General features: G+C 36.3%; 1 protein-coding gene across 1 annotated transcript in view; it reads right to left on the bottom strand.

Annotated features, from left to right (window-relative positions):
• Positions 1–4,388: 4,388 nt before the first annotated feature.
• Positions 4,389–26,421, bottom strand: part of RAB21 (RAB21, member RAS oncogene family) — a 36,199-nt gene continuing 14,166 nt past the window's right edge. Inside the window, exons 3-7 of the mRNA XM_082742852.1 lie at positions 26,306–26,413; positions 22,974–23,037; positions 15,614–15,668; positions 15,051–15,139; positions 4,389–7,383 (exon numbers count right to left, since the gene is read on the bottom strand). Of these exons, the coding sequence (XP_082598978.1) occupies positions 7,241–7,383; positions 15,051–15,139; positions 15,614–15,668; positions 22,974–23,037; positions 26,306–26,413 (459 nt within the window). The 3' untranslated portion in view covers positions 4,389–7,240. The remainder of the gene's footprint in view (positions 7,384–15,050; positions 15,140–15,613; positions 15,669–22,973; positions 23,038–26,305; positions 26,414–26,421) is intronic.

Below are 26,421 nucleotides of genomic sequence, written 5' to 3' on the forward strand. Positions count from 1 at the left end.
CATTCTATAACGTTAATAATCTTTTATTTTTTATTTATTTATTTTTAAAGATTTTATTTATTTATCTTACAGAGATCACAAGTAGGGAAGAGAGGCAGGCAGAGAGAGGAGGGAGGCAGGCTCCCCGCCGAGCAGAGAGCCCGACGCGGGGCTCGATCCCAGGACCCTGAGATCATGACCTGAGCCGAAGGCAGAGGCCCAACCCACTGAGCCACCCAGGTGCCCCACGTTAATAATCTTTTAAATATTTGATTGTTAGAGGCAGCAGGCCGGCCTTAGTTCTGGCAAAGCAGTAGACTAATTTTGGGGAAATTAGGACTGCCAAATGTCAGCCCCAAAGTGACACACCAAAGATAAATAATCAGTGAATTAATAGTACCCTGACCATCCTCAATAAGGTTCTGCCAAAATTACATCCTTCTTAAATAAATTCCCTGTGTCACAAATGTTGGCTTTAAAATCTTTGAAGGGGAGAAACCACCCACGTCACTTCTTCATTTGAACTTTTCAGGTTTTTAAAAATACTAATACAGGATTCAGTTGTGGTGGGGGGAGCTACTATTGGATAGCTTTGGACAAGATGAATAATTTTGTAAAAAGTTCTCAAAGTATCCTGTCCTTGCTATATAGTTTTTCTTTCATGGGACTTTACATTTTGAAGAACTGTCACTAGGTCATTAAAATTGTTCACCTTTTGGGACACCTGGGTGGCTCAGTCGGTTAAGCATCTGCCTTCCATTCAGGTCATGATCCTGGGGTCCTGGAAGAGACTCCTGCATCAGAATCCTTGCTCAGCAGGGATCCTGCTTCTCCCTCTGCCTGCCGCTCCACTGCGGCTTGTGCTGACAAATGAATAAAAACAAACTTGGAAAAATAAAATAATTCATCTTTTGCAAGTCAGTGCAGATGAATTAATACAGATGAATGTTATTTCTTTTCTTTTATTTATTTGAGAGAGTGTGTGAGAGACCACAAGAGAGGAGAGGTTCAGAGGGAGAAGCATGTTCCCAACTGAGCAGGGAGCCGATGCAGAACTCGATCCCAGGACCCTGGGATCATGACCTGAGCTGAAGGCAGAGGCTTTAACCCACTGAGCCACCCAGGTGTCCCAAGTTACTCTATTTTAATTTGGCTTGAAAATGTATTATTTGCAAAACTCAAAAATCAAACTGTCCAGCTTTACCTCAAATTCACGATCAGCTCCAACTACTATCATTCTAATTACCTCACCTCAAAAACTGATGTGTATGTATCTGATCAAATAGAGAATGTGAACACATGTGCTCAATCAACCTCATATATATAGATAAACTACTTACACCCCCCTTGACTATAGGCAATGGTCATCTGTTCCCCATCTCCAAGTTCTAACTACAGAGGAAGCTGGTTCCCCTGCTATATGTTCACTGGGCACAGAACAGGTACTCAATAAATGAGGGAAACTGATAAACAGTCATGATGAGTGGAATGTGTTTTGAATTTTTTAAAAGACCATCCAGAAACAATTAACAAAATCATGTACACTTGTGCTTAATTTCCGCCTCTGAACTATTTTCATGAGAAGTCAAATATGAACAAATTTGTTGTTCTGGGGCATGTACAGCTAACTCTGTGTCAAGACACTCTCATGCTAAGCTATAGCTTGAACAGTGAGAAATACCTGTAAAGTAACTGTGGTGGACAACTGCACGGTCAAGTAAGAGAATATCATGAGAATGAGCCCAACTCAGAATTACACAGGTACTAGCACACTTCTCTTTCCCTACCCTATTTCCACAGGGTACAGAAACCAATGATTTGACTTTCACAGAATGATGGTTACTCTTTAAGCTTAATTTATGATAAACATAAAACATATTAAGAATCAAGTAGTTAATTTCCAGTTCAAGAACTGTCACCACTGATGTAACCTTTCTTTAAAGAAGTATCATTCTGGTTTGCGCTTGGTAAATTTGTCAGTTGACTGAAGATGGAATTTGACATAGGGTAGAAGTTGATTTCAGGGAACACTAAAAATTCATAAAGGCCAAGTATAAATAAAAATGAGAGACAGAGACACACACTGTTAACCATATCTCTTAAGAAGGATAGGGATGTGGGATGTTGGGGAAGGGAAATCTGAAAAGGGACTTTTCATTTTTTCATTAAAGGCACCAGCCAAACAGAAGTTTTAATTTTTGGCCACACAAAGTCCTATGTTATGTAACTACTTGAAAGACGAGAAGGACTAGTTCTAGAAAGACTTTAGTTTATCTGTACTCTTTCTCTATCAGCTATTACTCCCCCTTTTTCTACTTCCCTCAAATAAAAACCTATTCTAAATAAACAACCTACTAAATTCTTAAATTTTACATGTTAATCAGTCAACAGTAGGCCAAAAGTAATGTACTTCAAATGAATTATAAGCAGAGGTCTTTCTAATATCCTGATTCTGTCTAATCACTGGCTTGCACTTAAATTCTGATTCTCATATATATATATCCATCTAATTGACAAGATTCCTTTTGGGAAGGTTTCATAGAGAGTCACAAGTTATTTTGAAAGGCAAACACTCCGAACATGTGGGAGAAGATAAAAAGAAAGTCTGCATATACTGACATAACAGTTCCTAGACACGATGGTAAGAGAAAAAGCAAGTTACAAAACATATGCATAGTAAGACAGCATTTATGTAAAAATTTAAAACCCATAAAACTATGTATTTCTCTAGGTAAATATATTTATATAAATGCACAGCAAAAAGGTAATTGAAGAGTATATACTACAGAGCAATTATTTTCCATCTGGGAGGGGAGTACTTTTTATTCTTTTTCCTAGAGTATATTCTCAGATAATTAAATACAAAGTGAAGAACTTTTATATTTCTGAAGTACTACATATGATGATCTCCTTAAAATAGTTTGCTACTGAAGATACAGTTTAGCAAATACCACTGCTGTCTACATTTCAATATTACCATACGTTATCCCTGCAGTCCCTCACCTTTCCTCTCATTGCGCTATACAAGCTCAAATTTAAGGAAGTCAATTTTAGCTTTTTCTTGAGTATTTGAGAACTGATACAGTGAAAATAAAGGTAAGCAGTTTCATCTTTTGGCTTTAATGCTATACATTTGGAAGTATGAGCAGGCCTCTGAAGAGGACAAGATGCTTTAAGAGTAAGTTTCTTATTGGGAGTGCCGTGTAACATCAACTTGCTGTGTTCATTTATCTACTGCAGAGAAAAAGTTGTGGTAGCAAAGTTAACATATAAAAGCACACTCAGCTTCTCAGAAAAGAGATGATATATGAATCCCAAAGAGCACAAGCAGTGCTAAAAGTCTATCAAATTAAAGTGGTATTTGTTTAGAAGCAAAAGCATTGTTGCTTGAAATTAGAAACTCTTAAGAGTATTTCTAGATTTTTTTCATTATGTATGATTAATGCTAAAATACTTGCATTTAGGAAATTTGCCCAGAATTCTAATTTGCTTCCTTTGAAAAGGGAAACGCCATCAAAGCCAAACATATGTGTAACATGAATTTTGGTCCACAAACACCAAATATATTATTGTTTTTGTTAACTGAAAATCACAGAACAGCAACATACTAGAATCAATACCTATCGTGAAGTCAAGTAAATATATATTCAACTTTTAGTTATTAAAATCTAGGTAATACATTTTGTAATTAAGAAAAAAGATCTACTTAGTCTCTGTATCTCCAGACATTATTGTAAGGCTCCTAATGATTGCCACCATCCATACACTTTTCTAGAAGAGCTCAACATCTTCAATGGTCAGAGTATGCATTCCCTCTTTGCCAAACTGCATCTATAAAGAAGACTACAATGGCAAACAGAAGTCAAAAGGTGAATTTTAAAAGTTAAAGGCACAGATCTAACCACTTCTGGAGATAATATAAGTGGTAATCTATAAGGGTAAATTCTATTATCAGGAGATAACATCAATGATTTAGACTCCTTGTAGCATTTATAATATAGAAAATTGCAAATTATATTAAAAGACATAGTATCACAATTCATTTTTTATATGTTCTAAATATTTGGCACAATGCATAACTTGTCTTTAGAAATAACTAAATAATGACTTGATAATGTATTTTCAAAATGATTATAAAAATGTCAAGTTGTAGAGTTTCATACCCATTATGAATGCCTTCCATTCTCCTCACTACCCTTCTTTCATATTTCCCAAATTCTATTTTTTCTTACTGAAAACCTGTATCATTCTTTTTTACTTTAATGCTAAGTAAAAAGTAATCACTAACAATATATTGCTAATATTTAAAAAAAAAAAAAAACCCAAAACATCAATTTAGCTGTAACAGCCATAGCTTTAGGGTATTTTTAGGAGATATTCCCAGAACAAAACAAATTCGAACACTCATATTTCATACAATAATGTGATGCTTTTTTTCAAATTGCTGTTTACCCCAAAACTGTTGCAATATACATTTTTAAAAACAGTATTTTCCTCCATAATCACAAAGCAAAACAAAATGCTGAATACCCATCATCATTACAGAAACAATGATTGTATACTTTTAACATAATATTCAGGAATTTTTTAATGACTATCTTATACCAATTTTTAATTACATATACTAAATGTATACACTTACTAAATGAAAAATATATTGGTTCTACCTACCTACTACTTTTAATACACAATACATTAACTTGTGTCTTTTTCCTAAATAGCACAATTTATAAGGACAGGAACACAAAAGATATGTTAGAGGTGAGGAAAGTTATCAGAGAAATTTCCTCAGCCTTAGTTTACCATCCCTCTACCTCTCCTTTATGCACATACTGAAATTTGCTGGTCCTCTTTTATTCCTCTTTCATCCTATTCCTACTTAAAGACCTCTCAGGCCTCAAGGCAAGGACAAGTATTCTGTATTATTTATCATTGCTAATGAATTAGCTTAAATTACAGGTCAAAAAAAGAAGAAACGCTTGAGGTTAAGAAAGATACACAGAAACCAAGGGAGAGTAAAAGGAAAAAAAATATGCAGAGTGGTTTTACCCCATCAATTGTTATCTGGCAACTCTGGAGCAGAGATTCCTATCTGGACTTCGTATCATTAATATAGGGTCAAAAATCGAGAGTACAACTCTCTTTAAGACTCTACTTTTTGGGAAAAAAAACCTCAATTTTATCTCTAAAACATTCCACTCCAAAGGAGAAGAGCTTATTTCACATCTGCATGTATACTAGAAGAAATGGCAAGGCTTGATTTACTTTCTGTGGAAGAACCAGGGGACAAAACCAATTTTTCCTGTATTTGTACTCATGATTCCCCTTGTCTCCTCTGCTGCCCTACATAAAGACAAACTTCCCAGGACACTGAGAGATTATACAGAGTACAATCATCTGATTAAAAAAAAAACCAAAAACAATTTTATAGCTTATAAACTTCACTCTTTCCACTCTACCCTCTCTAAACACAAACAACAAAGATCAGTGTGTTGAGTTTAGCAAGGAGAGTAACTAAAGAAGTTAAAGTGAGGGCTCAAAGAACACTTAATATTTTAAGTTAAAATTCTAACATCATAACATCAAGGTGTCAATTCAACCCATTTGGGAAATTTTAAGCTATTAACTTAAAAATATGATAGTACTTCTTTAGTAACTGTAACCTCTTTATATTCTCTTAATTGCTCATGCTAACAACTTTATTGCATACTACTGCTTCTTATAAGAAGTAAATCCAGGGACCATTCCATTTAATCTTAGACATAACATTTACTAGTTTTCCAAGCATGACAGAAATGGAAAAATATATATATTAGAACAAGAACAATTTATGTTAATCTCCACAATTTGTGATCCTTCTGTGAGCAGTGTCTGATTCTATTAAAATTAACAAATTTAAGTTCAGTCCTATGCTTAAGAAAAAAAAAACAAACCCTAATGAGACTAATTTACAAAGTATACAAGAATATAATTTTATATTAAATCTTTCCAGTGTCTGCTATAACCACATTACATGAAATGTTTCCCTTCACAGAAACTCAGAAGAACAACTCTTATAAAATGGAACAAACTTTTCTGTGTTCATCTCTGGCAAGCAATGAACAAATACAATTTGCTCACAAAGGGTTTAAAAGTGCTGCCCCAGGAGAATAAACTACCCACTGACATGCTGTGTGAATGAGTCTTGGCCAGTGGCAACTCTCTGGGACCTCTTCCTTTCTTCTCACACCAGTGAAACCATCTCACATAAAGTCTAAGAGAAAACTAAAGCCATTGCAGAAGTGAAACTCAGCATGCTCCACTCAAATACTTCTAAGGTAACCACTCTAAAGCAAAATCAGCAGAATTCATCTCTTATAGCCAAAAAAGTCCCCCCCCCAATAACAATAACAACAACAACAACAAAAACAAAAAACAAAAAAACCCCAACAAACCAAAAGGCAAATGCTGTTGTTCAATTATCAGAAAGACTTACAGAGGCAAAAAATATGACAACAGCAATAATTCAAGTAAAGTATATGTGAAAATTAAAACACGCCACTTTCAAGTTAAGACAAAAGTGAAGGGGAGCTATGATCTTTATAACAGAGTCAAAAAAAGCTTAGGCATTATCACCAAATGTTAATTCACTTTACAATCATCAATGAGACTATTGTATATATTTTTGCACCTTGCGCTTGTAAAAGCAGATAAAATATTTAATATGTAATTTTACAATGTATTTTACCAGCTCAGCATACAGGTTGTATATAGATTATATCAAAGTAGTAGACAGTTAAGGGGCCTGTGCAAACCCTGCAAAAATAGTACTTCAGGTATCTGCTACTTAAAAAAAAAGAAAACAAAAACAGTTTGCTGTTCAGAAGTGATACAATTCAAACTACCACAAAATACAAAGGGCTGCAAAAATGTATACCATTCCAACAACATATATAAGTTATTAAATAAAGATTTGATTTAAAAGAATATAAATGAAGCCTTTAAGTAGGTCTTTTCTACATGCATATTATTCCTTATTAAAGAAAAAAGTATGTAAAAAGGCCATTGGTAATTGCTTTGTTAACATTTGTAGAAAAATGCCAATTCTCTGGTCACAAACTCCACTAAGTTTAGCACTTAAGGTCTCTGCAGTGTTATAAATGTAATTTAAAATACTGTTAATTCTATAATTCCATTGGTAAAATAATGTGACTTGGAATATGGCAGTCTTCATGTTGAGGGCAATGATCCACAGTTTGTTTAATTTCTTAAGTGTGAACAGTTATCCAGAAGAACAGCACCCTCCACCACCGCTCTGGGCTTGAGGTTCATCATCAATAATCTGTACACCTCGCCTTGCAGATCCTGGTTGACTAGAGCCATTGCCTTTTGCTCTCTCATCCACTTGTGCTGTTTCTATCATCCCTGAGAGAGGGAGGAAACAGAAATTATTTAGGACCACAACCTATGAGTTTCCTCTTTCTGTAATTTCAGTATACCACCATGACAGCCATTTCTGACTTTCAACCAACAAAGAAACTAAATATAATAAACATTTTGTCAGCTCACTAAACAGCCTTTCCTGAAAGTTATAAATAGTTAACAGCAACTATATTTGTCCAGTTGCATAATGGCCATAGTGATATCGATGGAGAGAAAAGTTTCTGCTTTGAACAGATGACTATATACAAGTATAATCCTTAAGATTTTCCAAATATACTTAGCCATCTGTCAAAGAAGTTCAAATTATCCCATGTACAACTAGTAGTTAGGGGAAAAGATTTATTCTTCAACTAATAATATAATACTTTTAAATAGTATTTGAAAGAATGAAAGAGTTTAAGATGAGGGAGGAAGAAAAAACTGCAGGACCCATGCTATGTGACTTAAAGATATAGCAGAAAGTTACTCCAATAGAGAGTGAGATATTGGGGAAAGGAGAACTCGAAAGATCAATGAAACTAATAATACACTACATGTTAATTAACCAAATTGAAATAAAAAATAAATACAGATCAATTGAACAGAGTCTAGAAATAGACCCCCATTTATATGGTCACTTGATTTTTGATGTATATGCCACGCTTATTCAATGAAGAAAGATTAATCTTTTCAAGAAACAATATTAGAACTGGATATCTATGCTCAATATTAGAACTGGATATGTAAAAAATAAACCCTGATTTATTTTTATCTCTCGCTATATATAAAAATTTAAAAATGAATTATAGACCCAACCAGAAATTTCTAAAAGAAAACATAGGAGGAAATCTCTGTAGGAAAAAAAATCTTTGTGACTGTGAATTAGGCAAAGATTTCTCATATAAAATACACAAAAAATGAATTATAAAGAAAAATTGACAAATCAGACCTTATTAAATAAATTTAGAACTTCTGTCCTGGAAGACACAGTTAAAAAAATGAAAAAAGGGGACAAAGATTAGGAGTAAATATTCACAAAATATATATCTGAAAAGATGAAGAAAGAAAAGAGGGAGTCCTTAGAACAATAATTCTTTTTTTTTTTTTTTTTTTTTAAGATTTTATTTATTTATTTGTCAGAGAGAGAGCGAGAGCGAGCACAGGCAGAGTGGAAAGGCAGAGTCAGAGGGAGAAGCAGGCTCCCCGCGGAGCAAGGAGCCCGACGTGGGACTCGATCCCAGGACGCTGGGATCATGACCTGAGCCGAAGGCAGCTGCTTAACCAACTGAGCCACCCAGGCGTCCCTAGAACAATAATTCTTAAACTTGGGTCCAGAGACTGCTCTTGAACAACGGGTTCCAAATTTAGGTGTATAGGAAAATTCAGTAAGATGAAATAAGAAAACACCACAAATGCTAATTACTACGTATTGTTCCCTAATCTTTTAAAATTTCTATTTTTTTAATGTTTTATAAAAATGTACAAAATATATTAGTATTTGTAGATGTTCTATACATTTTAAATAAACATGGGAAATACTCAAATATTTTTCTATAAAACTGAGATTTGGGGAAAATATTATTTAGGACCACATTAGGGGCATCTGGGTGGCTCAGTCAGCTAAGTGTCCCTTTCTTGATTCTGGCTCAGGTCTTGATCTCAGGGTTCTAAGACTGAGCCCTATATTGGGCTCCATGCTCAGCACAGAGTCTGCTTAGGATTCTCTCTCTCATTCTCTCTCCGTCTCTCCACCTGCTTGTGTGCTCATGCACACTCCCTCAAATAATAAATAAATAAAATCTTAAGAAAAAAAAGATGTGAGATTTATAACATGTCTAAGCTACAGTTCTAGACCCTTGGTACTCCAAGTATGGTCTTAGGATCAGCATTATCACCACACGCGTGCCTGTTAGAAACGAAAAGCTGAAGCCCACACCAGACCCACTCCATCAAATATACATTTTTACAAGATCTCCAAGTGATTGATAGGTATGTACAAGCAGTGAAAATAAAAACAAATTCCCAAATTTCAGTGTGCATCACAATTATAAGGAAGGATTGTTAAAACATAGATTCTAGGCACCACCTCCAGAAGTTTTGACTCAGTTGGTTTGGGCAGGGCACAAGAATCTGCATTTCTAATACATTCTCAAGTGATGCTGACGCTGCTGATCAGGGGACCCCACTTAGAGAATTAAAGCTCTACAAGAATTATGAATGATCTTCAGGTTTTCGTAAAACTGAAATTTACTCCAAAATTTATGTATATGTACATTTCCCTAGGGATAAAAACCACAGTTTCATCAAATTCTCAGGAAACTATAAGGTCCATAAAGTCAAGGAATATAATTTTACAAAATCATTTCAATCTATTATTCCACAGACTAGGGCTTTCCTAGGTATGGTTGGTATATATGCTATTGGTGGTAAACATTTTCCTCTCTTTTAAAAAACTTTCTACTATGAAAAACTTCAAGTATAAATAAACATAATGAAAATCCATTATGTCCATCACACAATTTCATCTATACTAAGCAAGCATCCCTAGCATTATTGAGAATCAAACAGTAGACACATAATTTTATTCATAATTTTAATATGACCTCTAAAATATATGGACTCTTTTTAAAAAAAAAGACCTTTTATTTATTTATTTATTTTAAAGATTTTATTTATTTATTTGACAGAGAGAGATCACAAGTAGATGGAGAGGCAGGCAGAGAGAAGGAGAAAGAGGGAAGCAGGCTCCCTGTTGAGCAGAGAGACCGATGTGGGACTCGATCCCAGGACCCTGAGATCATGACCTGAGCCAAAGGCAGCGGCTTAACCCACTGAGCCACCCAGGCGCCCCAAAATAAGACCTTTTAGAAAAAGTTTAACCACAACACCATAATCATACCTTAAAAAGTTTATAATTTTTAAAATAAAGAATAATGCAATTAATTTAAACTAAACAAACAAAAAACATTTCACCTATTTCTCCCACCCCCAAACCCTGCCTCTGGCAACTACCAATCTATTCTCTGTATCTGTGAGATCTGTTTTATTTATTTATTTTTAGATTTCATGTATAAGAGGGACCATATGTTATTTACACTTACTCTGATTTATTTCACTTAGGATAATGCCCTCAAGGTCCACCCATGTTGTCACAAATGGCAAAATCTCATCTGTTTTTTTGGCTGTATCATTAGTTTGATATAGCACACTTGTTTATTTTTGCTTTTATTGCTTTTGCTTTCACCATCAGATTAAAAAAAATCATTGCTAAGACCCATGTCAAGGGGCTTACTGCCTATATTTTCTTTTAGGCGTTCTATGGTTTTAGGTCTTAGATTCATTTAAGTTCATTTAAGTTAATTTGTAACTTAATCCATTTAAGTTAATCCATTTAATTTTTGTGTATGGTATAAGATAGTGGTCCAGGTTCATTCTTTTGCGTGTGGCTGTCCAAATTCTCCAACACCATTTATTGAAGAGACTGTCCTTTCCCTGTTGTATATTCTTGTCTTTTCTGTCCTAAGTTAAATGGTCATATATGCATGGTTTTATTTCTGGGCTCTGTATTCTGTTCCACAGATCTGTGTGTCTATTTTTATGCCAATACCACAATTTTACTACAGCTCTGTAATACAGTTTGAAATCAGGAAGTGTTGTGATGCTCTGGCTTTGTTCTCCAACTCAAGATTGTTCTGGCTATTCAGAGTCTTTAATGGTTCTATACCAATTTTAGGATTTTGTTCTCTTTCTGTTAAAAATGCTACTGGAATTTTGATAAAGACTATGCTGAATCTGCTTTGGGTAGTATGGACATTTTTTTTTCTTTTCTTTCTTTTTTTTTTTTTTTTATTTGAGAGAGAGACAGAGAGGGAGGGAACACAAACGGAGGGAGTGGGAGAGGGCGAAGCAGGCTTCCCACTGAGCAGGGAGCCTGATGCGGGGGCTCAATCCCAGGACCCTGGGATCAGGACCTGAGCCAAAGACAGATGCTTAACAACTGAGTCACCTAGGCAACCCTTAAGTTGAAAACATCTTAAGCTTGATCTCATTGTAAAGCTCAACATTATTACTCCCCCACTAAAGTCTTATGGTTTTGATTTCACATTTTACATCTTTGCATCTTATGTATCCCTCAACTAATTATTGTAATTATGGTTATTTTTACTACTTTTGTCTTCTAACTTTCATATTAGCTTTATAATCAATAATATACTCCCTTTACTAAATATTTGCTTTCCAGTGAGATTTCTTCTCTCAAGCATGTTCTAGTAACTTATTAGTGTCCCCCCACTTTTTTCCCCAGGGAAAAGAAGTTCCTTTAACATATCTTTAGGGAAAGTTTGGTGATGATGAACTTTAGCTTTTGCTTGTCTGGAAAATTCTTTATTTTTCCTTCCCTTCTGAATATAATTTTGCCAAGGTGAGAATTCTTGGTTGCTAGTTTTTTCTTTCAGCACTTTGAATGTATCATATACACCACACCATTCCCTCTGGCCTGGGAAACTGCTGCTGAAAGATCTGCTGATAATCTAATGGGGGTTGGGGTCCCCTTTTATGTAACAAGTTGTTTTTCACTTGCTGCTTTTAATAATCTCTCCTTATCCTTTGCTTTTGACATTTTACTTATAATATATCTTTTGTATGGATCTTTTAGGTTCCTCTTATTTGGAACTCTCTGGGCTTCCTGGGCTTGGATGTCTGTTTCCTTACTCAGGTTGTTAAGTTTTTAGCCATAATGTCTTCAAATAAGATTCTGCCTCTTTCTCTCTGGCTTCTCCTTCTGGAATCCCTCAGATGCAAATGTTGGGCTGATGTCATCCTGTAAGTCCCTTAAACTATCTTCAATTTTTTCATTTTTTTCTTTTTGCTTTATCCCTTTCACGTTTTTCTTCTTGCTCCTGATTGGGTGAGTGTCACTGCCTTGCCTTTGAGTTGAATGATCATTTCTTCTTATTCATCTAGACTGATACTGAATATCACCACTGTATTTTTCAGTTCATTTGCTGTATGCTTCAGCTCTGTGACTTCTACCTGGTACTTTCTTATATTTTCCATTTCCTGTTGAAGTTCTGTGTTCACCTAGTCTTCTCCCCAATTCAATGTTCAGTGATCATCTTTATAACCATTACCTTGAATTCTTTATCAGGTAAATTACGTATTTGTTTCATTAAGGTTTTTTCCCCAAAGTTTTTATCTTGTTCTTTCATTTGAAATATATCCGTTTCTTCATTTTGTGTGACTCTCCATGTTGCTTTCTATACAGTAAATGGAACAAGCAACCCATCATATTTCTAATAGCTCCCAGTAGTTAAGGATGTCCTAAGACCTATCAGTGTCCCAAAGGGGAGGGCCTCAGCACCTAGATGTAGGGTGACTGGAAGCCCAATCTTTAGGCATCAGCTTTCAGCAATATGCAAATATAGGAATGCCTGGGTGGTTGGTTGAGCCTCCTACTCCGGGTTTCAGCTCAGGTAGTGATCTCAGGATCATGGGATGGAGCCCTGTGTGGGGCTCCATGCTCAGGGGCAAAGTCAGGTTGGGATTCTCTCTCCTTTACCTCTGCCCCTCCCTCTCAAATCTTTAAAAAAAAAATATGACAGGGTACCTGCGTGGCTCAGTGGATTAAGCCTCTGCCTTCGGCTCAGGTCATGACCCCAGGGTCCTGGGATCGAGTCCCGCATCAGGCTCTCTGCTCAATGGGGAGCCTGCTTCCCCCTCTTTTTCTTCCTGCCTCTCTGCCTACATGTGATCTCTCTGTCAAGTGAATAAATAAAATCTTAAAACAAAAACAAAAAAACCCAAAAGTATGCAAACATATAGTCCTACAGGACTGCAATCATAAGCCCCACTGGCCACTAAGGCCAGGTGATCTGGATGTATCCCCTGGATAGCAATCACAAAAATTAGGGCTCTTGACAAATGGATAAGCTCTTCCTAGGTGATAGGAGCAAGCTAGAACAAGGTAAAAGAAGAGCACCAAGATGGTGCTCACAGCCTACCGTCCTTGAAAGCAGCCCCACAGGCCACTAAATAGGTCTCAGACTTGAAACTTGGCCCTAAGGCCACAGTCACAATGACTAATTAACAGGCCTCCTTCACAGAATAATTGAGCTTGTGGCTCTGTTGCTTCTTGCTGTGCCCTGTGGGTGCTGGCTGTTTAAGAACTCTTTCTCTGTTGGTTACAGTCCCATGGGATCCATGACCATAAGCCCCACTGGCCATCAGAGACAGCTAATGTAGAGGTGTCCACTGGCAGCAGTCACATTAACTGGGGTACCAGACAGGGGTATGAGCTCCTTTCTGAGTAACATCAATTACAGTCCAATGGGACCAAGAACACAAGCTCCCCTGGTCTCTGGGCCAGGTGATCAAGATGTATTTCCCAGGTGCAGCTGCAACAATTGGAGCACCAGATATGTGTGAAAGCTTCCCTCTGGAAGATAATGGTGCTCTGGAGCACAATAAAGGGTGAATCCAGCAAAGAGAGAGCATGAAGATGGTGCCTGCCAGTCTCTAGCCTGGGACAGTATTCCATCAGCAGGCTCCTGGATGTGTGTGTTAAACTCTCTGCCTTTAATAGAAGCAGTTGGGCCTCCCTCAGTTTAAGTTGGGGTGATCAGCTGCCTCTGAGCTGGGCCCTGGGACAAGTGAGTCCAAGAGCAAGCCCTTCAAGAGCAGTTTTTCAGACTGCATCAATCTTGCAGGTTTGAGGATATAAGCCATGCTGATTTTCAAAGTTAGATGGGGGAATCATCTCTCATTTATGTCTTTAAAGTTGAGATGCCCACTGTAGGGTTCAAACTCTTTACTCCTTAGGGATAAGCTATGGGTTTTGAGTTCCCTTCTAGTTGTGGGTCACCACATCAGGGATGGGGTTTATGGCAAGATTGTGTTACAGCCTCCTTCCCCTCTTAGATGTGGTTTTCTTCTTGTCAGTCCAATATACAGCTGTCACTCAACCAGCCTTTAGGTTTTTTTTTTTTTTTAAGAGGAAGTTGTTCCATATATAGCTTCAGACTCAGTGTGTCTAGAGAAGATAAGCTGAAAACCTTCTGATGTGACCATCTTGAACTAGTACCTCAATAATTTTTTTTAAAGACTCACTTTACTGTTTTTATTTATTTTATTTATGTTTTCTTTAAGTAAGCTCTATGTTCAATGTGGGCTTGAACTCAAGACCCTGAGATCAAGAGTCACATGCTCTACTGACTGAGCTAGCCAGGTGCCCCTCAATAATTTCTTAATTATCATCAAATATCCAGTGAGTGTTCATATAGCTCACTATCTGACATATGTTCTCTTTCACTAGGTTGTCAAATCAGGATCTAAATAAGATCCATCCATTGCAGCAAGTTGTTACATTTCTTAAATCTGTGTATTCTCCTTCTATCTTTATATTTGATAGTTATTCATTTATTTTAATGTATACTTGGTACATACCATATATAATGATTTCATACCCATTAACTACTGCTTGAAATAGAGCTAAAGTAGGTATTTAAGCTGTAAAAAATGATTTTAAGAAAAAATATTAAGTCAATAATAGTACTGTTAGATGTGAGACATCATTAATGTGGTCATTAATTGAGACTATAAAACATCACTTAAAAGGTATTACCAAAACTTTTAAAAGAACAACTTCTAAATATACAAAATCTGAATATACCTACTTTTACAAAGGTCAAGAAAGAGTTCCTCAATTCCTTTGTTCTGTTTAGCAGAAGTATGATAATGTTTTGCTCCTACAGATTCTGCATACCTTAAAAAAAAAGTAACATCAGTGATACAAAAAATTTCATGTTTTTGTCATAACTGCTATTTGAATTTTTTCAAGTAGCAATTTTAGTGACTCATTACTAATTAATCCGCATTTAGTGAAATTAAGATACATTGAACCAAATTTTAAATGAGAACATAAGGATAATAAGACTTGAAATTTTTAAGTTAATTTGGAACCCAAATACTTTAATAAGTTTTTGTAACTCACTATTTGACTATATAGGGTTTTTTTGGTATCACTCTCCACATTTTCTACTGAAATCAAAAAGAGAAGTGAGAATGGAGTATTTTTAGATGCTGTCAAAAGTCCACAAATTACCAATGCTTCATGAATCCAATAGACCATTTTATATTAAGAGGTTTGAGTAATACCTAAATGGTAAAGCACATTGTACAAAGAAAAAGACTTCTACTAGGGAATGACTAGAGGGAGGGGGAAAGGGAGAACACTTACGATTCTGCTTCTTGAATGGAAACGTGTCTCTCTTTTTCCAGATCTATTTTATTACCTAGTTTCAAAAAGTAAAAGTGCCAATTCTTAATATTGATTCATTTTTATAACAAAACAACGCCAATTCTAAACACACAATTGCCATTTTAATTACCTGGAAAAAAATAATACAAATCCCCATCAGACTTCTACATGTCCTAAAACTACATAGTTAAACTCTATGATAGGAGGGTTGATCATTACAGTCACAATATATGCCTAGACCTCCTCAAATGGCTCAATGCATATCCCTCCTGAAGCTGCAGCCTTTGTCAGAGAAAATAACTTTTCCGAAGAGATGGGCACTCTTCTTTGATTTAGGATATAATGGAGACTAAAAATCACTTGGGAACCTAGGAATAAACTATGATTCTTAGCCAAATCTAAATGGTCCCCAATCAACATATAGCCAGTCAATAATTAAGCAAGGCTACCTTACTGTTCATGAAATACAATAGGCTAGACTCTTGGACTCTAAGGGTATTTTGGTTTCGTAACTGGTAAGAACTGGTTAAGTAAAGCATTTAGACATATGGCCTTTTAAGCACTTCACTATCACAGGAGAGGAAACAGTACTAATTAACAGCATGAGAGAACTTAATACATGCACATCATGCAAATTTAAAATTACTGAAAATAAGTTTGGTTTTCTTAAACAATGGGACAAAACTGAGATAATGCTAAAAACCCACCAGAATAAAAGTGAAGAAACTGCAAAATGCAGATTCCTTATTAAATACAAGGTAGAGGTTAAGATGTGAGTTGGCCGGGCACACAGGATACTAAAGGTAAAGGAAATAACAAATAGAAAAAAGAGAGAATACTCTAAGGAAGAATATTTCAAACAAATATTTTCATTCCTATTAGGATTTATTGGGGGGGAGAAAACTTTGTAAATAAGGTCATCTTTTCTTGGGACCTTACAGAATCTAGAAGACAATTTCAGACAAGGATTGAAATAAGCACCCAATGAAAGATCCAATGCTTAGAACTGAGAAGTACAAGCCCAGAAAGTGTATATATGGAGGACCTTAAATAATCTGAGCACCCAAATGTTGGCGGCTACAGTACCCATGTGACAGACACCACAGCCAAAGCATGAGAAGGAAACAGACTATATACTAAAGCTCAGGGATTACCAACAAATTCAGTAATGAATTGTTCCTGCTTTGAAGAGTTATCTGTTTAACTCAGCAAGAAAGACATATCAGGTCTGACTTCCTACATTATATCTGTCAATAAATTTTAAATTTGCTAAATACTACAGCCAATACATCTGACAGTCGCCTGAAAAAAAAAAAAAAAGCTGTTTATACTATGAAGAATGCAAAAAGCACCACCTAGTGGCCAGTGGTTCCAACAGAGGCACAAGGGGAGATAACAATTAACTAAAACCCTAGGAGTTGTTTTTCTCAATCTCTAAGGCCTCTGCTTTCAAATTCTTCCAGAATTATGAACATCCATTTTTTTTAAAAATAAGGACTGAGAATTTGAATAATGTCTTAAGTGAATATTTGGGGAAAATTATTCAGACACTGCTTTCCCATCTAATAGCATTCTAAATTTACCCAACTTTAATAAATCTAGTTATCATTAAAATAGCTAATTTTGGGGGCGCCTGGGTGGCTCAGTGGGTTAAGCCGCTGCCTTCGGCTCAGGTCATGATCTCAGGGTCCTGGGATCGAGTCCCGCATCGGGCTCTCTGCTCAGCAGGGAGCCTGTTTCCTCCTCTCTCTCTCTCTGCCTGCCTCTCTGCCTACTTGTGATCTCTCTCTGTCAAATAAATAAATAAAATCTTAAAAAAAAATAAATAAAATAGCTAATTTTTTAAGTAAGCTAATTCCATAAAGGGATTAATAACACAGATTAAGTCATAAAAAACTGCATTTTGGAGACTGACATCTTCCCAAACTCAAAACCTTTTTAGTGCCTATAGCTCTTTTAAAAGCAAGACATATAAAGGATTAAAGCTTTGAGGTTCATCTATTTCAATGCTACTACGCAGTTATATAGGGAACTTTCTAATAGGATTGAAACACCTGAAAACAAGGATTACCACCCATAAAGTATAGTACTATGAAGATTAGGGGGGAAAACTGGCTGAAGCTATTGGAGAGGAAAGGGAAAAGCCACTGTGTTACAAACAGTAAAAACTTTATCTTCTTTGTAAATACACATTTGAATTAAAAATATGAAAGGGATATACCCATTGCTAAGGGCAGGTGGCCTAAAGGGAATAAAAGGCTAGAACCCTATTCTGGTTAGACTGTACAGTCCGTGTATGGGCTAGTCAAAAGAAGCTTTCAAAGGCTTTCAACCTGATAAAGTGTGTTTATATGGCCTGGATCACTTCATAACTATATAACCTGGGGGGAAATTACTAACCTCTCAGTATCACTCTACACAAATGTAGCTAACAAATTTAGCATGGTTCATATGAAAATATGATAATGTAAAAAAGACCTAGCGTATGGTACATGCTCAATAAAGAGCAGTTATTAATATCAGCTGTATTCACCACAGTGAATGATCAAATGGAAAATCAGTATTATTATGAGAAAATTAAAGCCCACACATTTTACTACCACCTTGCTACTTCATCTAGCTAATTTGGTTAATCCAACACTCTAGGAAGTCCTCTTTAACTTCCCTTCCCCCTAAATTTAGTTAGGTTTGTTTTAGTGCTAAACCTAAACCTAAGTTAGTGCTAAACCTAAATTTAGTTAGGTTTTGTTTTAGTATCAGAACATTCTGTACTTCCCCCTTCATAGCATTTATTGTAATATATAATAGCCTGTTCTTCTCCCTTTCTCTACTCAATAAGCTCTGGGAAGACAAGAACTATATCTATTTTGTTCACTTATTCTTATGCTACACTATTCCCAACACTGGTATAGAGTAAGCTATCTATATTGCTGTTTAAGAATATGGGCTTGAGGGACGCCTGGGTGGCTCAGTTGGTTAAGCAGCTGCCTTCGGCTCAGGTCATGATCCCAGCATCCTGGGATCGAGTCCCACATCGGGCTCCTTGCTCCGCAGGGAGCCTGCTTCTCCCTCTGCCTCTGCCTGCCATTCTGTCTGCCTGTGCTTGCTCTCTCCCCCTCTCTCCCTCTGATAAATAAATAAAATCTTTAAAAAAATAAAAAACTTTAAAAAAAAGAATATGGGCTTGAGGAATGCCTGGGTGGTTCAGTGGGTTAAAGCTTCTGCCTTCGGCTCAGGTCATGATCTCAGGGTCCTGGGATCGAGCCCCACATCGGGCTCTCTGCTCAGCAGAGATCTTGCTTCCTCCTCTCTCTCTCTGCCTGCCTCTCCGCCTACTTGTGATCTTTGTCAAATAAATAAATAAAATCTTAAAAAAAAAAAAAAGAATATGGGCTTGATATAGCAGAAAGACCTAAGTTAAAATCCCAGGTCTACCTCTAACTAGCTATGTACTTTGGGAAGTGTCAAGCTCTCAGCCCACTTCTCATGTGTGATACGGAAATGGCAGCAATACCTTCTTGTAGTGCTGTCAGAAGACTTAATGAAAGCATAAACATATAGTTCTTAGAACAGTACCTAGGACTCAATAAATGAAACCATTATTTATTTATTTATTTATTCTAAAGATTTTATTCATTTATTTGACAGATAGAGATCACAAGTAGGCAGAGAGGCAGGCAGAGAGAGAGAGGAGGGGAAGCAGGCTGCCTGCTGAGCAGAGAGCCCTATGTGGTCCTGGGCTTGATCCCAGGACCCTGGGATCATGACCTGAGCCAAAGGCAGAGGCTTTAACCCACTGAGCCACCCAGGCGCCCAGTAACTATTATTTAAAATAGGTATTTAACAAACATACAAATGTTAACCACAGACTAGAAGCAAAATAACAAAGCAACCACAGCTAAGAGTGCTAATTAATGGACTAACTAAAACTGAGAGGAAAAATCTCTGCTAGCAAAGTATGGGGTTCTCCATTATTGGTTAACACATTATAAGTGGTTTAGATAAGGACCTAGAAGGTTAACTATTTAATTTACATGAAGAAGCCATTAAACATAAAGATTCAGGAACATTATATGAGTTGAAATTCCTACACTTAATGAAAAAGATGGGGGGAATGGCTGGGTGGCTCAGTCATTAAGCATCTGCCTTTGGCGAGGAAGCCTGCTTCTCCCTCTCCCAATCCCACTCCCCCTGCTTGTGTTCCCTCTCTAGTCAAATAAATAATAAAATCTTAAAAAAAAAAAAAAAAAAAAGTGAGGGGTGCCTGGGTGGCTCAGGGGGTTAAGCCTCTGCCTTCAGCTCAGGTCATGGTCTCAGGGTCCTCGGATCAAGCCCCACATCAGGCTCTCTGCTCAGTGGGGGGCCTGCTTCCCTCTTTCTCTCTCTGCCTGCCTCTCTGCCTAGTTGTGATCTCTCTCTCTGTCAAATAAATAAATAAAATCTTTAAAGAAAAAAAAAGATGAGAAAAGCTTGACAGAAAAGCAATACTTATAAAAAAGTTATTCAGATTTTTGTTAAGAATAATCTATGTAAAAGAGACACTGTGACATGGCTGCTAAAAAATGTATGCAATCTTGGGCAGTGTTGGTAGAAAGATAATGGGAGAATTTTTAAAAAGAGAGCCATTTAAGGAGACATTGGCTCAACAATGTTTGGATTCTAGTATTCAAGTGTAGAAGACATATTTATACACTGACATAAACCTAGGAAAAAATAATCAGGATGGTAAAAATATCTACAAGTAAGACAAATGAAAAACAACCAAAGACTACAGATGTAAGATTTCAGGTGAACCATCCAAATGTTTGAAAGGTTGTCTTATTTAGAGGAAAAGGAACAAATGTTTGTCAAATGCCTTCTTTATGCCAAGTGTTTTCCAAGTTATTATTTAACTTTCATTAAATTAGAATCCTGGGAAGTAGTGTTATTATTTTGAATTTAGTAATAAAAGAGAAGAACGAATAAACACTGAACTACTATAAAAAATAGGATAATCAGTATGTGAAAAAAATAATGTAAATGCCTATCAATAACAAAAGGATAAATTCTGGGATATTTATAGAATAAACTATTAGAGAGCAAAGAGAATAAAATGAACTACAACTATATACAAAAACATAGAGGAATCCTGCAAACATAAGGTAAAGCCAAAAAAACCCAGATTCAGGAGTTCATACTATACAATTTCATTTATATATAATTCAAAACAAAACTAATTCATGCAGTAAAATGTCAAGACAGTGTCTGGAGGTGGAAAATGGTGAGGGGAAGGCAGCTAGAATAAAAAAGAAACACAGGTGAGACCTGTAAGTTACTTTGTGAAATTTTCCTTTTGTGGTAAAAGGACTCTCAAAATTCTTTCAACAATGAATTACAACTAAAATTCCATGTCACACTTGCCAATAGAAATGAGAACTTTTTAGTCTCTATACCAATCATTAATAAGCATTATACAATATTAAATGAGGATTATCTGACCCTACTTGAGGCAGTAAGCTACCATCAAAATTTCTAACTTTCTTATATGAACACAAAAAATATACAGTTCAAATTATTCATAAGCTTTATTTATCCAGCTATTTTCTTTGAATGTTACTTTGTAACCTAGGTCAAGTAACAAACTCTTGGGCTTTCTTTGACTTTTATTTAGTCACTTCTTTCTCTCTTCTGAGAGATAACCAGAATCCCAAATAATCAAATATTTAGTCATTCACCTACTTCCTATTCCTATTAATACTTTCATTCTTATTAATCCCCAGATACAGACAAAGCCAGGCCAAACTCACTGACTAGCTACAGCTTTGGCTCAAACTCCCATATGGCCCCAGTTTTCCATTCTGAAATACTCCTGCCATCTCACTTAACATCTAGCAACTAAACTAACAAAGTAGGCCAGATAATCTCCTTGGCCTCTTCCCCCAGGCACACACCCTGATCTAGAACTGTAGAGTTTGCCAATCTAATGGTGAGACAACAGAAGAAATGTAAACTCTAGTTTAAAAAAAATAATTCTTGGGGCGCCTGGGTGGCTCAGTGGGTTAAGCCGCTGCCTTTGGCTCAGGTCATGATCTCAGAGTCCTGGGATCGAGTCCCGCATCCGAGTCCCGCATCGGGCTCTCTGCTCAGCAGAGAGCCTGCTTCCCTCTCTCTCTCTCTGCCTGCCTCTCCATCTACTTGTGATTTCTCTCTGTCAAATAAATAAATAAAATCTTAAAAAAAGAAAAAAAGAAAAGAAAAATAAAAAAAATAATTCTTAAAAGTCAAATGTGCCCACATTGACCATTCCATTCTAGGTCCTCCACTAAAGCTACCCTGATTTCTTCTAGGCCATTGTTATTCTACCAAGTCATGCAGAAAGAGAGAAAACAGCATGAAACTACTCATCATAAGGATTAATAACAAAGCATGGGAATCAGAATGACTTCAATTCCTACCCCATCTCTGATAACTGCTTGATATTGTACAAGTTATCAAGTACCTCCAGGACTGAGCTTCCTCTCATCAAAGCCCTCATCAAATTATGAGGATTACATGAAAAACTGTCTACTAAGAACAAAGCATTGTCTCTGGTATACTCTACTGCTCAATAATTAGTTCTTATATCATATAAATAATAATCTAAAGAAAAAGGAAACCAGAAAGAAATTCCAGAAGTCCAAGAGTGAGTTCTAGAGTTCTTTCACCCTCGTATCATGATTTGCTCATTCTCAAGAGTCAAATTTGTCCTTAATTCAAAAATGTGTATAGTTAAATGTTTAAAACAAGAATACTAGCCTAAGTCATTAGTTTTAGTTTTATTTAAAAATAGTTCCTAGGGCGCCTGGGTGGCTCAGTGGGTTAAGCCGCTGCCTTTGGCTCAGGTCATGATCTCAGAGTCCTGGGATCGAGTCCCGCATCGGGCTCTCTGCTCAGCAGAGAGCCTGCTTCCCTCTCTCTCTCTCTGCCTGCCTCTCCATCTACTTGTGATTTCTCTCTGTCAAATAAATAAATAAAATCTTAAAAAAAAAAAATAGTTCCTAAACTCTTTTTTTCTCAAGAAAATCTTATGATGAAAAACTAAAGATCAAACTGAAGCAAGTCTGGGAGTTGAAAGTTTACATGGTTAATTTCCCACTTGCTCCCCAAGGTCTTCCCTGAAGTCTGAATCTCCTGAAAGATCACTTCCAAATCAAAAATTATTCTAAAATATTAAATACTAAAATATCATTCTTCTTCCTTTCTCAGGTAACTTTAAACATGAGATTTACTTACTTGTTATTCTCTAATATAACATTAAGGAAACAGAATTTTTTTTTTTTTTGGAAACAGAGGACTTAAAAAAAAAAGTAATGATGCTTACCAACTATACATAAACAGATTTCATTTCCCAACATTTTCCGTAATTCTTTGACCCAGTTTTTTACCTGTGTATACAAAAGAGTAAATATCAAATCCTGTTGCAACAACTATCATTACAACTCCCCAAACTCCACATTGTCAAAATACCTCAGAATTTGTCTAACAGCCCATATATTTAGTTACCTGTAGGATCAGTTACTGACAAACTGTACTGACAAACATACAAGCATCTAATGGAACAATTTCTCTATCTATATAGCGGTATAGACAGAAACACCTCTAATTATAATTTTTTTTCTAATTACAAATTTTCATAAATCTTCCACAGATCTAAACAAAACTATTAACTAGAGCAAAACTCCAGCCTCAGATAACAGATGCTTGTAGAGTCACTTTGGACTTAAGAACATCTTAAAACTAAAAGTCTTTTGTATTCCAACTGGTTCCAAATTAGAGGGCACAGAAGCTTCTGTGTCATACACTTAAAGGGGGGGGGGGGAATGTATATGGGCACTAAAAAGAGTACCAAAATAAATTTTCATCCTTTAGTGTCTAACAGGTTTTTTCAGCTTCAGCCCTACTGGTATTTTGGCCCAGATTAATGCTGCTGGGAGGGACTGCCCTGTGTAATGTATGCTATTGAGCAGCATCCCCAGCCTCCTACCCACTAGGTATCAGTACCACCCTCCAGCTGTGATAACCAAAGACGTCTCCGAACACTGCTCCCTTCTGGTGGAGAACCACTGGTATACAATGACTCCAGTAACAAACAGATTCTTCACTATGAAGCACAGCAGTAGGCACAGTTGAGTACATTCAAGTTAAGTAAATTAGTCATTTGAACTCCTGATTTTAAATATGCTGATTACAATAAAATAGGATAAGAACAAACTTGAATACCTCCTTCATTTTTTTGTAATGGAATTTAATTTCCATGTAATCAAGTCACACAGAATCTACACATCTTCCTAAAAAAATGCACACACATCTTTAAATTATAAAAGTTACATTAAATAGGTGGTAAGTAAGCACTTACTGTACATCTGGTCCTACAGTACAAATGTAACCATTCCGCATTCCTGTTCTTTGCAGGAATGCAGAGAAACTGTTTTTAATAAACCCCAAAGCTTTATATAAGGAAAAGTAATCAATATCACCACCTTATCTTTCTCAGAGCACTGAACCATAGTTTTCTCAGTACAGCCCCATCTTTTTGTTTCATTCACATGAATGTACAAAGTTTTTAGAGAAGCACTGAACTTCCATCCCTAGCTGATGTCACATAAGAAAAATATGACAACTTGCTATAAAACATACATTATTATCATTTGAAAGGAAACATGCCAGAATCCAATTACATATTACTGTACTCTCTGTATAGATAGTATCATAACCTACCAAATCTAACCAACTTTTTAAAAAACTGTGTTATTCATCTGCAAATAGATCCCCTTCTGCAGGCATCCTACTCATTACCCCATACATTCTGTGATGAGTTAGAGATGGTTACAGACTTTTTACCAATCCTCTCAACAAGAGTTAGAGTCTGGTGGGGCGGGGTGAGGGGGCGGTTGTCCCCTGCTCAGCAGGGAGCCTGCCTCTCCCTCTCCCGCTCCCCCTGCTGTGCTCTCTACCTCTCTCTCAAATAAATCATTAAAATCTTTAAAAAAAAAAAAAAGAGAGAGAGAGAGAGAGAGTCTATTTCCCTTCCCTCTGAAGCTGGGCTAGCCTTGCAACTTGCTCTGACCAAGAGAATGTGCAGAAGTAATGCTATGCCAGTTCCAGACTTAAGCCTTAAGAAGGCCTGGAAAGTACTCTTAGGATCCAGTCGTCATGTAAACAGCTTAGGCTAGAATATGGAATAATGAGGGAGCATGTGGGGGAGAGCATCAGACGATGAGACACCAAATGGAGTGAGAGGCCATAGGAGGAGAACAGGCCTTCCTAGATGGTCCTGGCCTCGCCAAACTTGAAGTTCAATGCAGTTGCATGAGTGACTCCATGAAACCACATAACCTGCCCTGTCAACCCACAAAACCATGAGAAATAATACATTGTTTTAAGCCACCAAGTTTTGGGGGTTTGTTACAAAGCAAGAGAGAAATGGTCACTTTTCAACCTAAAAGGCTCAACCTTCTCTTAATCAATAAACCACTCAGACCATTTCCATCTAAGTCAAAAGGCAGGAAGAGACAACAAACAGCAGCCCCCAAATAAATTTTGCAAGTATCATTAAACCTGCTAATTACTTCATCATTCCCTTTTTCTACTCCTTGGACTAAATTTTTCCACATGTAGTAACCCGAGGACTAACTTGCATAGTTGCTTCATCAGTTGAATACTGAAAAACAAATGAAAACAAAAACAAAAACAAACAAACAAAAAAAACCACCTAAAACTAAAACTACAAAAGCAAGCAATTTCTATAGAAACAAACCTGTAATTTCAATGCAAGTAAAGTTTCTGCCATAGAATTACCCCTTTTAGTTACATACCCTTGACAAATTTATCCCATAAGGGGCTTTCAGAGGAAGGGTGAAATAAGTAATTAAACACCATCCTGACTGTGATGAGAATTCAAAGGTAAGTTTAATGGTAACTTAGTTTGGTTCTGAACAACTTCAAAAATTCTACATTTGGGGTAGATATTTAAAAGCAGCGTGAAAGGCGCCTGGGTGGCTCAGTCTGCTTAGGCTCAGGTCATGATCCAGGGATCCTGGGATGGAGCCTGCTTCAGGCTCTGTGCTCAGCAGCAAGTTGCTTCTCATTCTGTACCCCCACCTTGCTCATGCTCTAATAAATTAATAAAATCTTAAAAAAAAAGGGGGGGGTGAAAAATAATAAGAAGGTTTAAAATGAATACTAATTAGACTGTCATTTAAAATTTATATTATATCCTTCAGGACATTTAGTGAGAAGAAAAAGCTTAAACATGATTTAGTTCTTCTTTTCCCTCTTTACAATTGGGGAGTCCATGCAGCCATACGCAGTATTCACATGCCTAGTGTATATGAAATCAAGAAATACATGTGATTTTTCTTTATAGGGAGAAAAAAAGCCCCTGGATTTTTATAAAGTGTTATTTCAAAGTATTTCCCTTTCCTAATATCTGAGAAAGCCATGTAATAAACTTATTAATAACTGTTATTTAAAATATAAACATGAATTAAATACTGCATTAACAAATATGAGTGGTAACCATTTATGCACAACTTTATTTTACTTTTAAAACCAAGGCTAGTCACATTAGTAAACAAAGACATGTGAATGGAGACTTGAAAAATTAGTGTTGTTATTCTATTAAAGTCATCTACCCATAAGTAAACAGAATACCTTCTGAAAGGAATCTTCATCTGTTATATCATAAACTAAAATAGCTCCATTTGAATCTCTGTAGTAAATTGGACCCAATGCATGGAATCTCTCTTGACCTGCTGTATCCTAAATAA

Source organism: Mustela nivalis (assembly GCF_964662115.1).
Source record: "Mustela nivalis genome assembly, chromosome: 7".
Lineage (NCBI taxonomy): Eukaryota > Metazoa > Chordata > Mammalia > Carnivora > Mustelidae > Mustela > Mustela nivalis.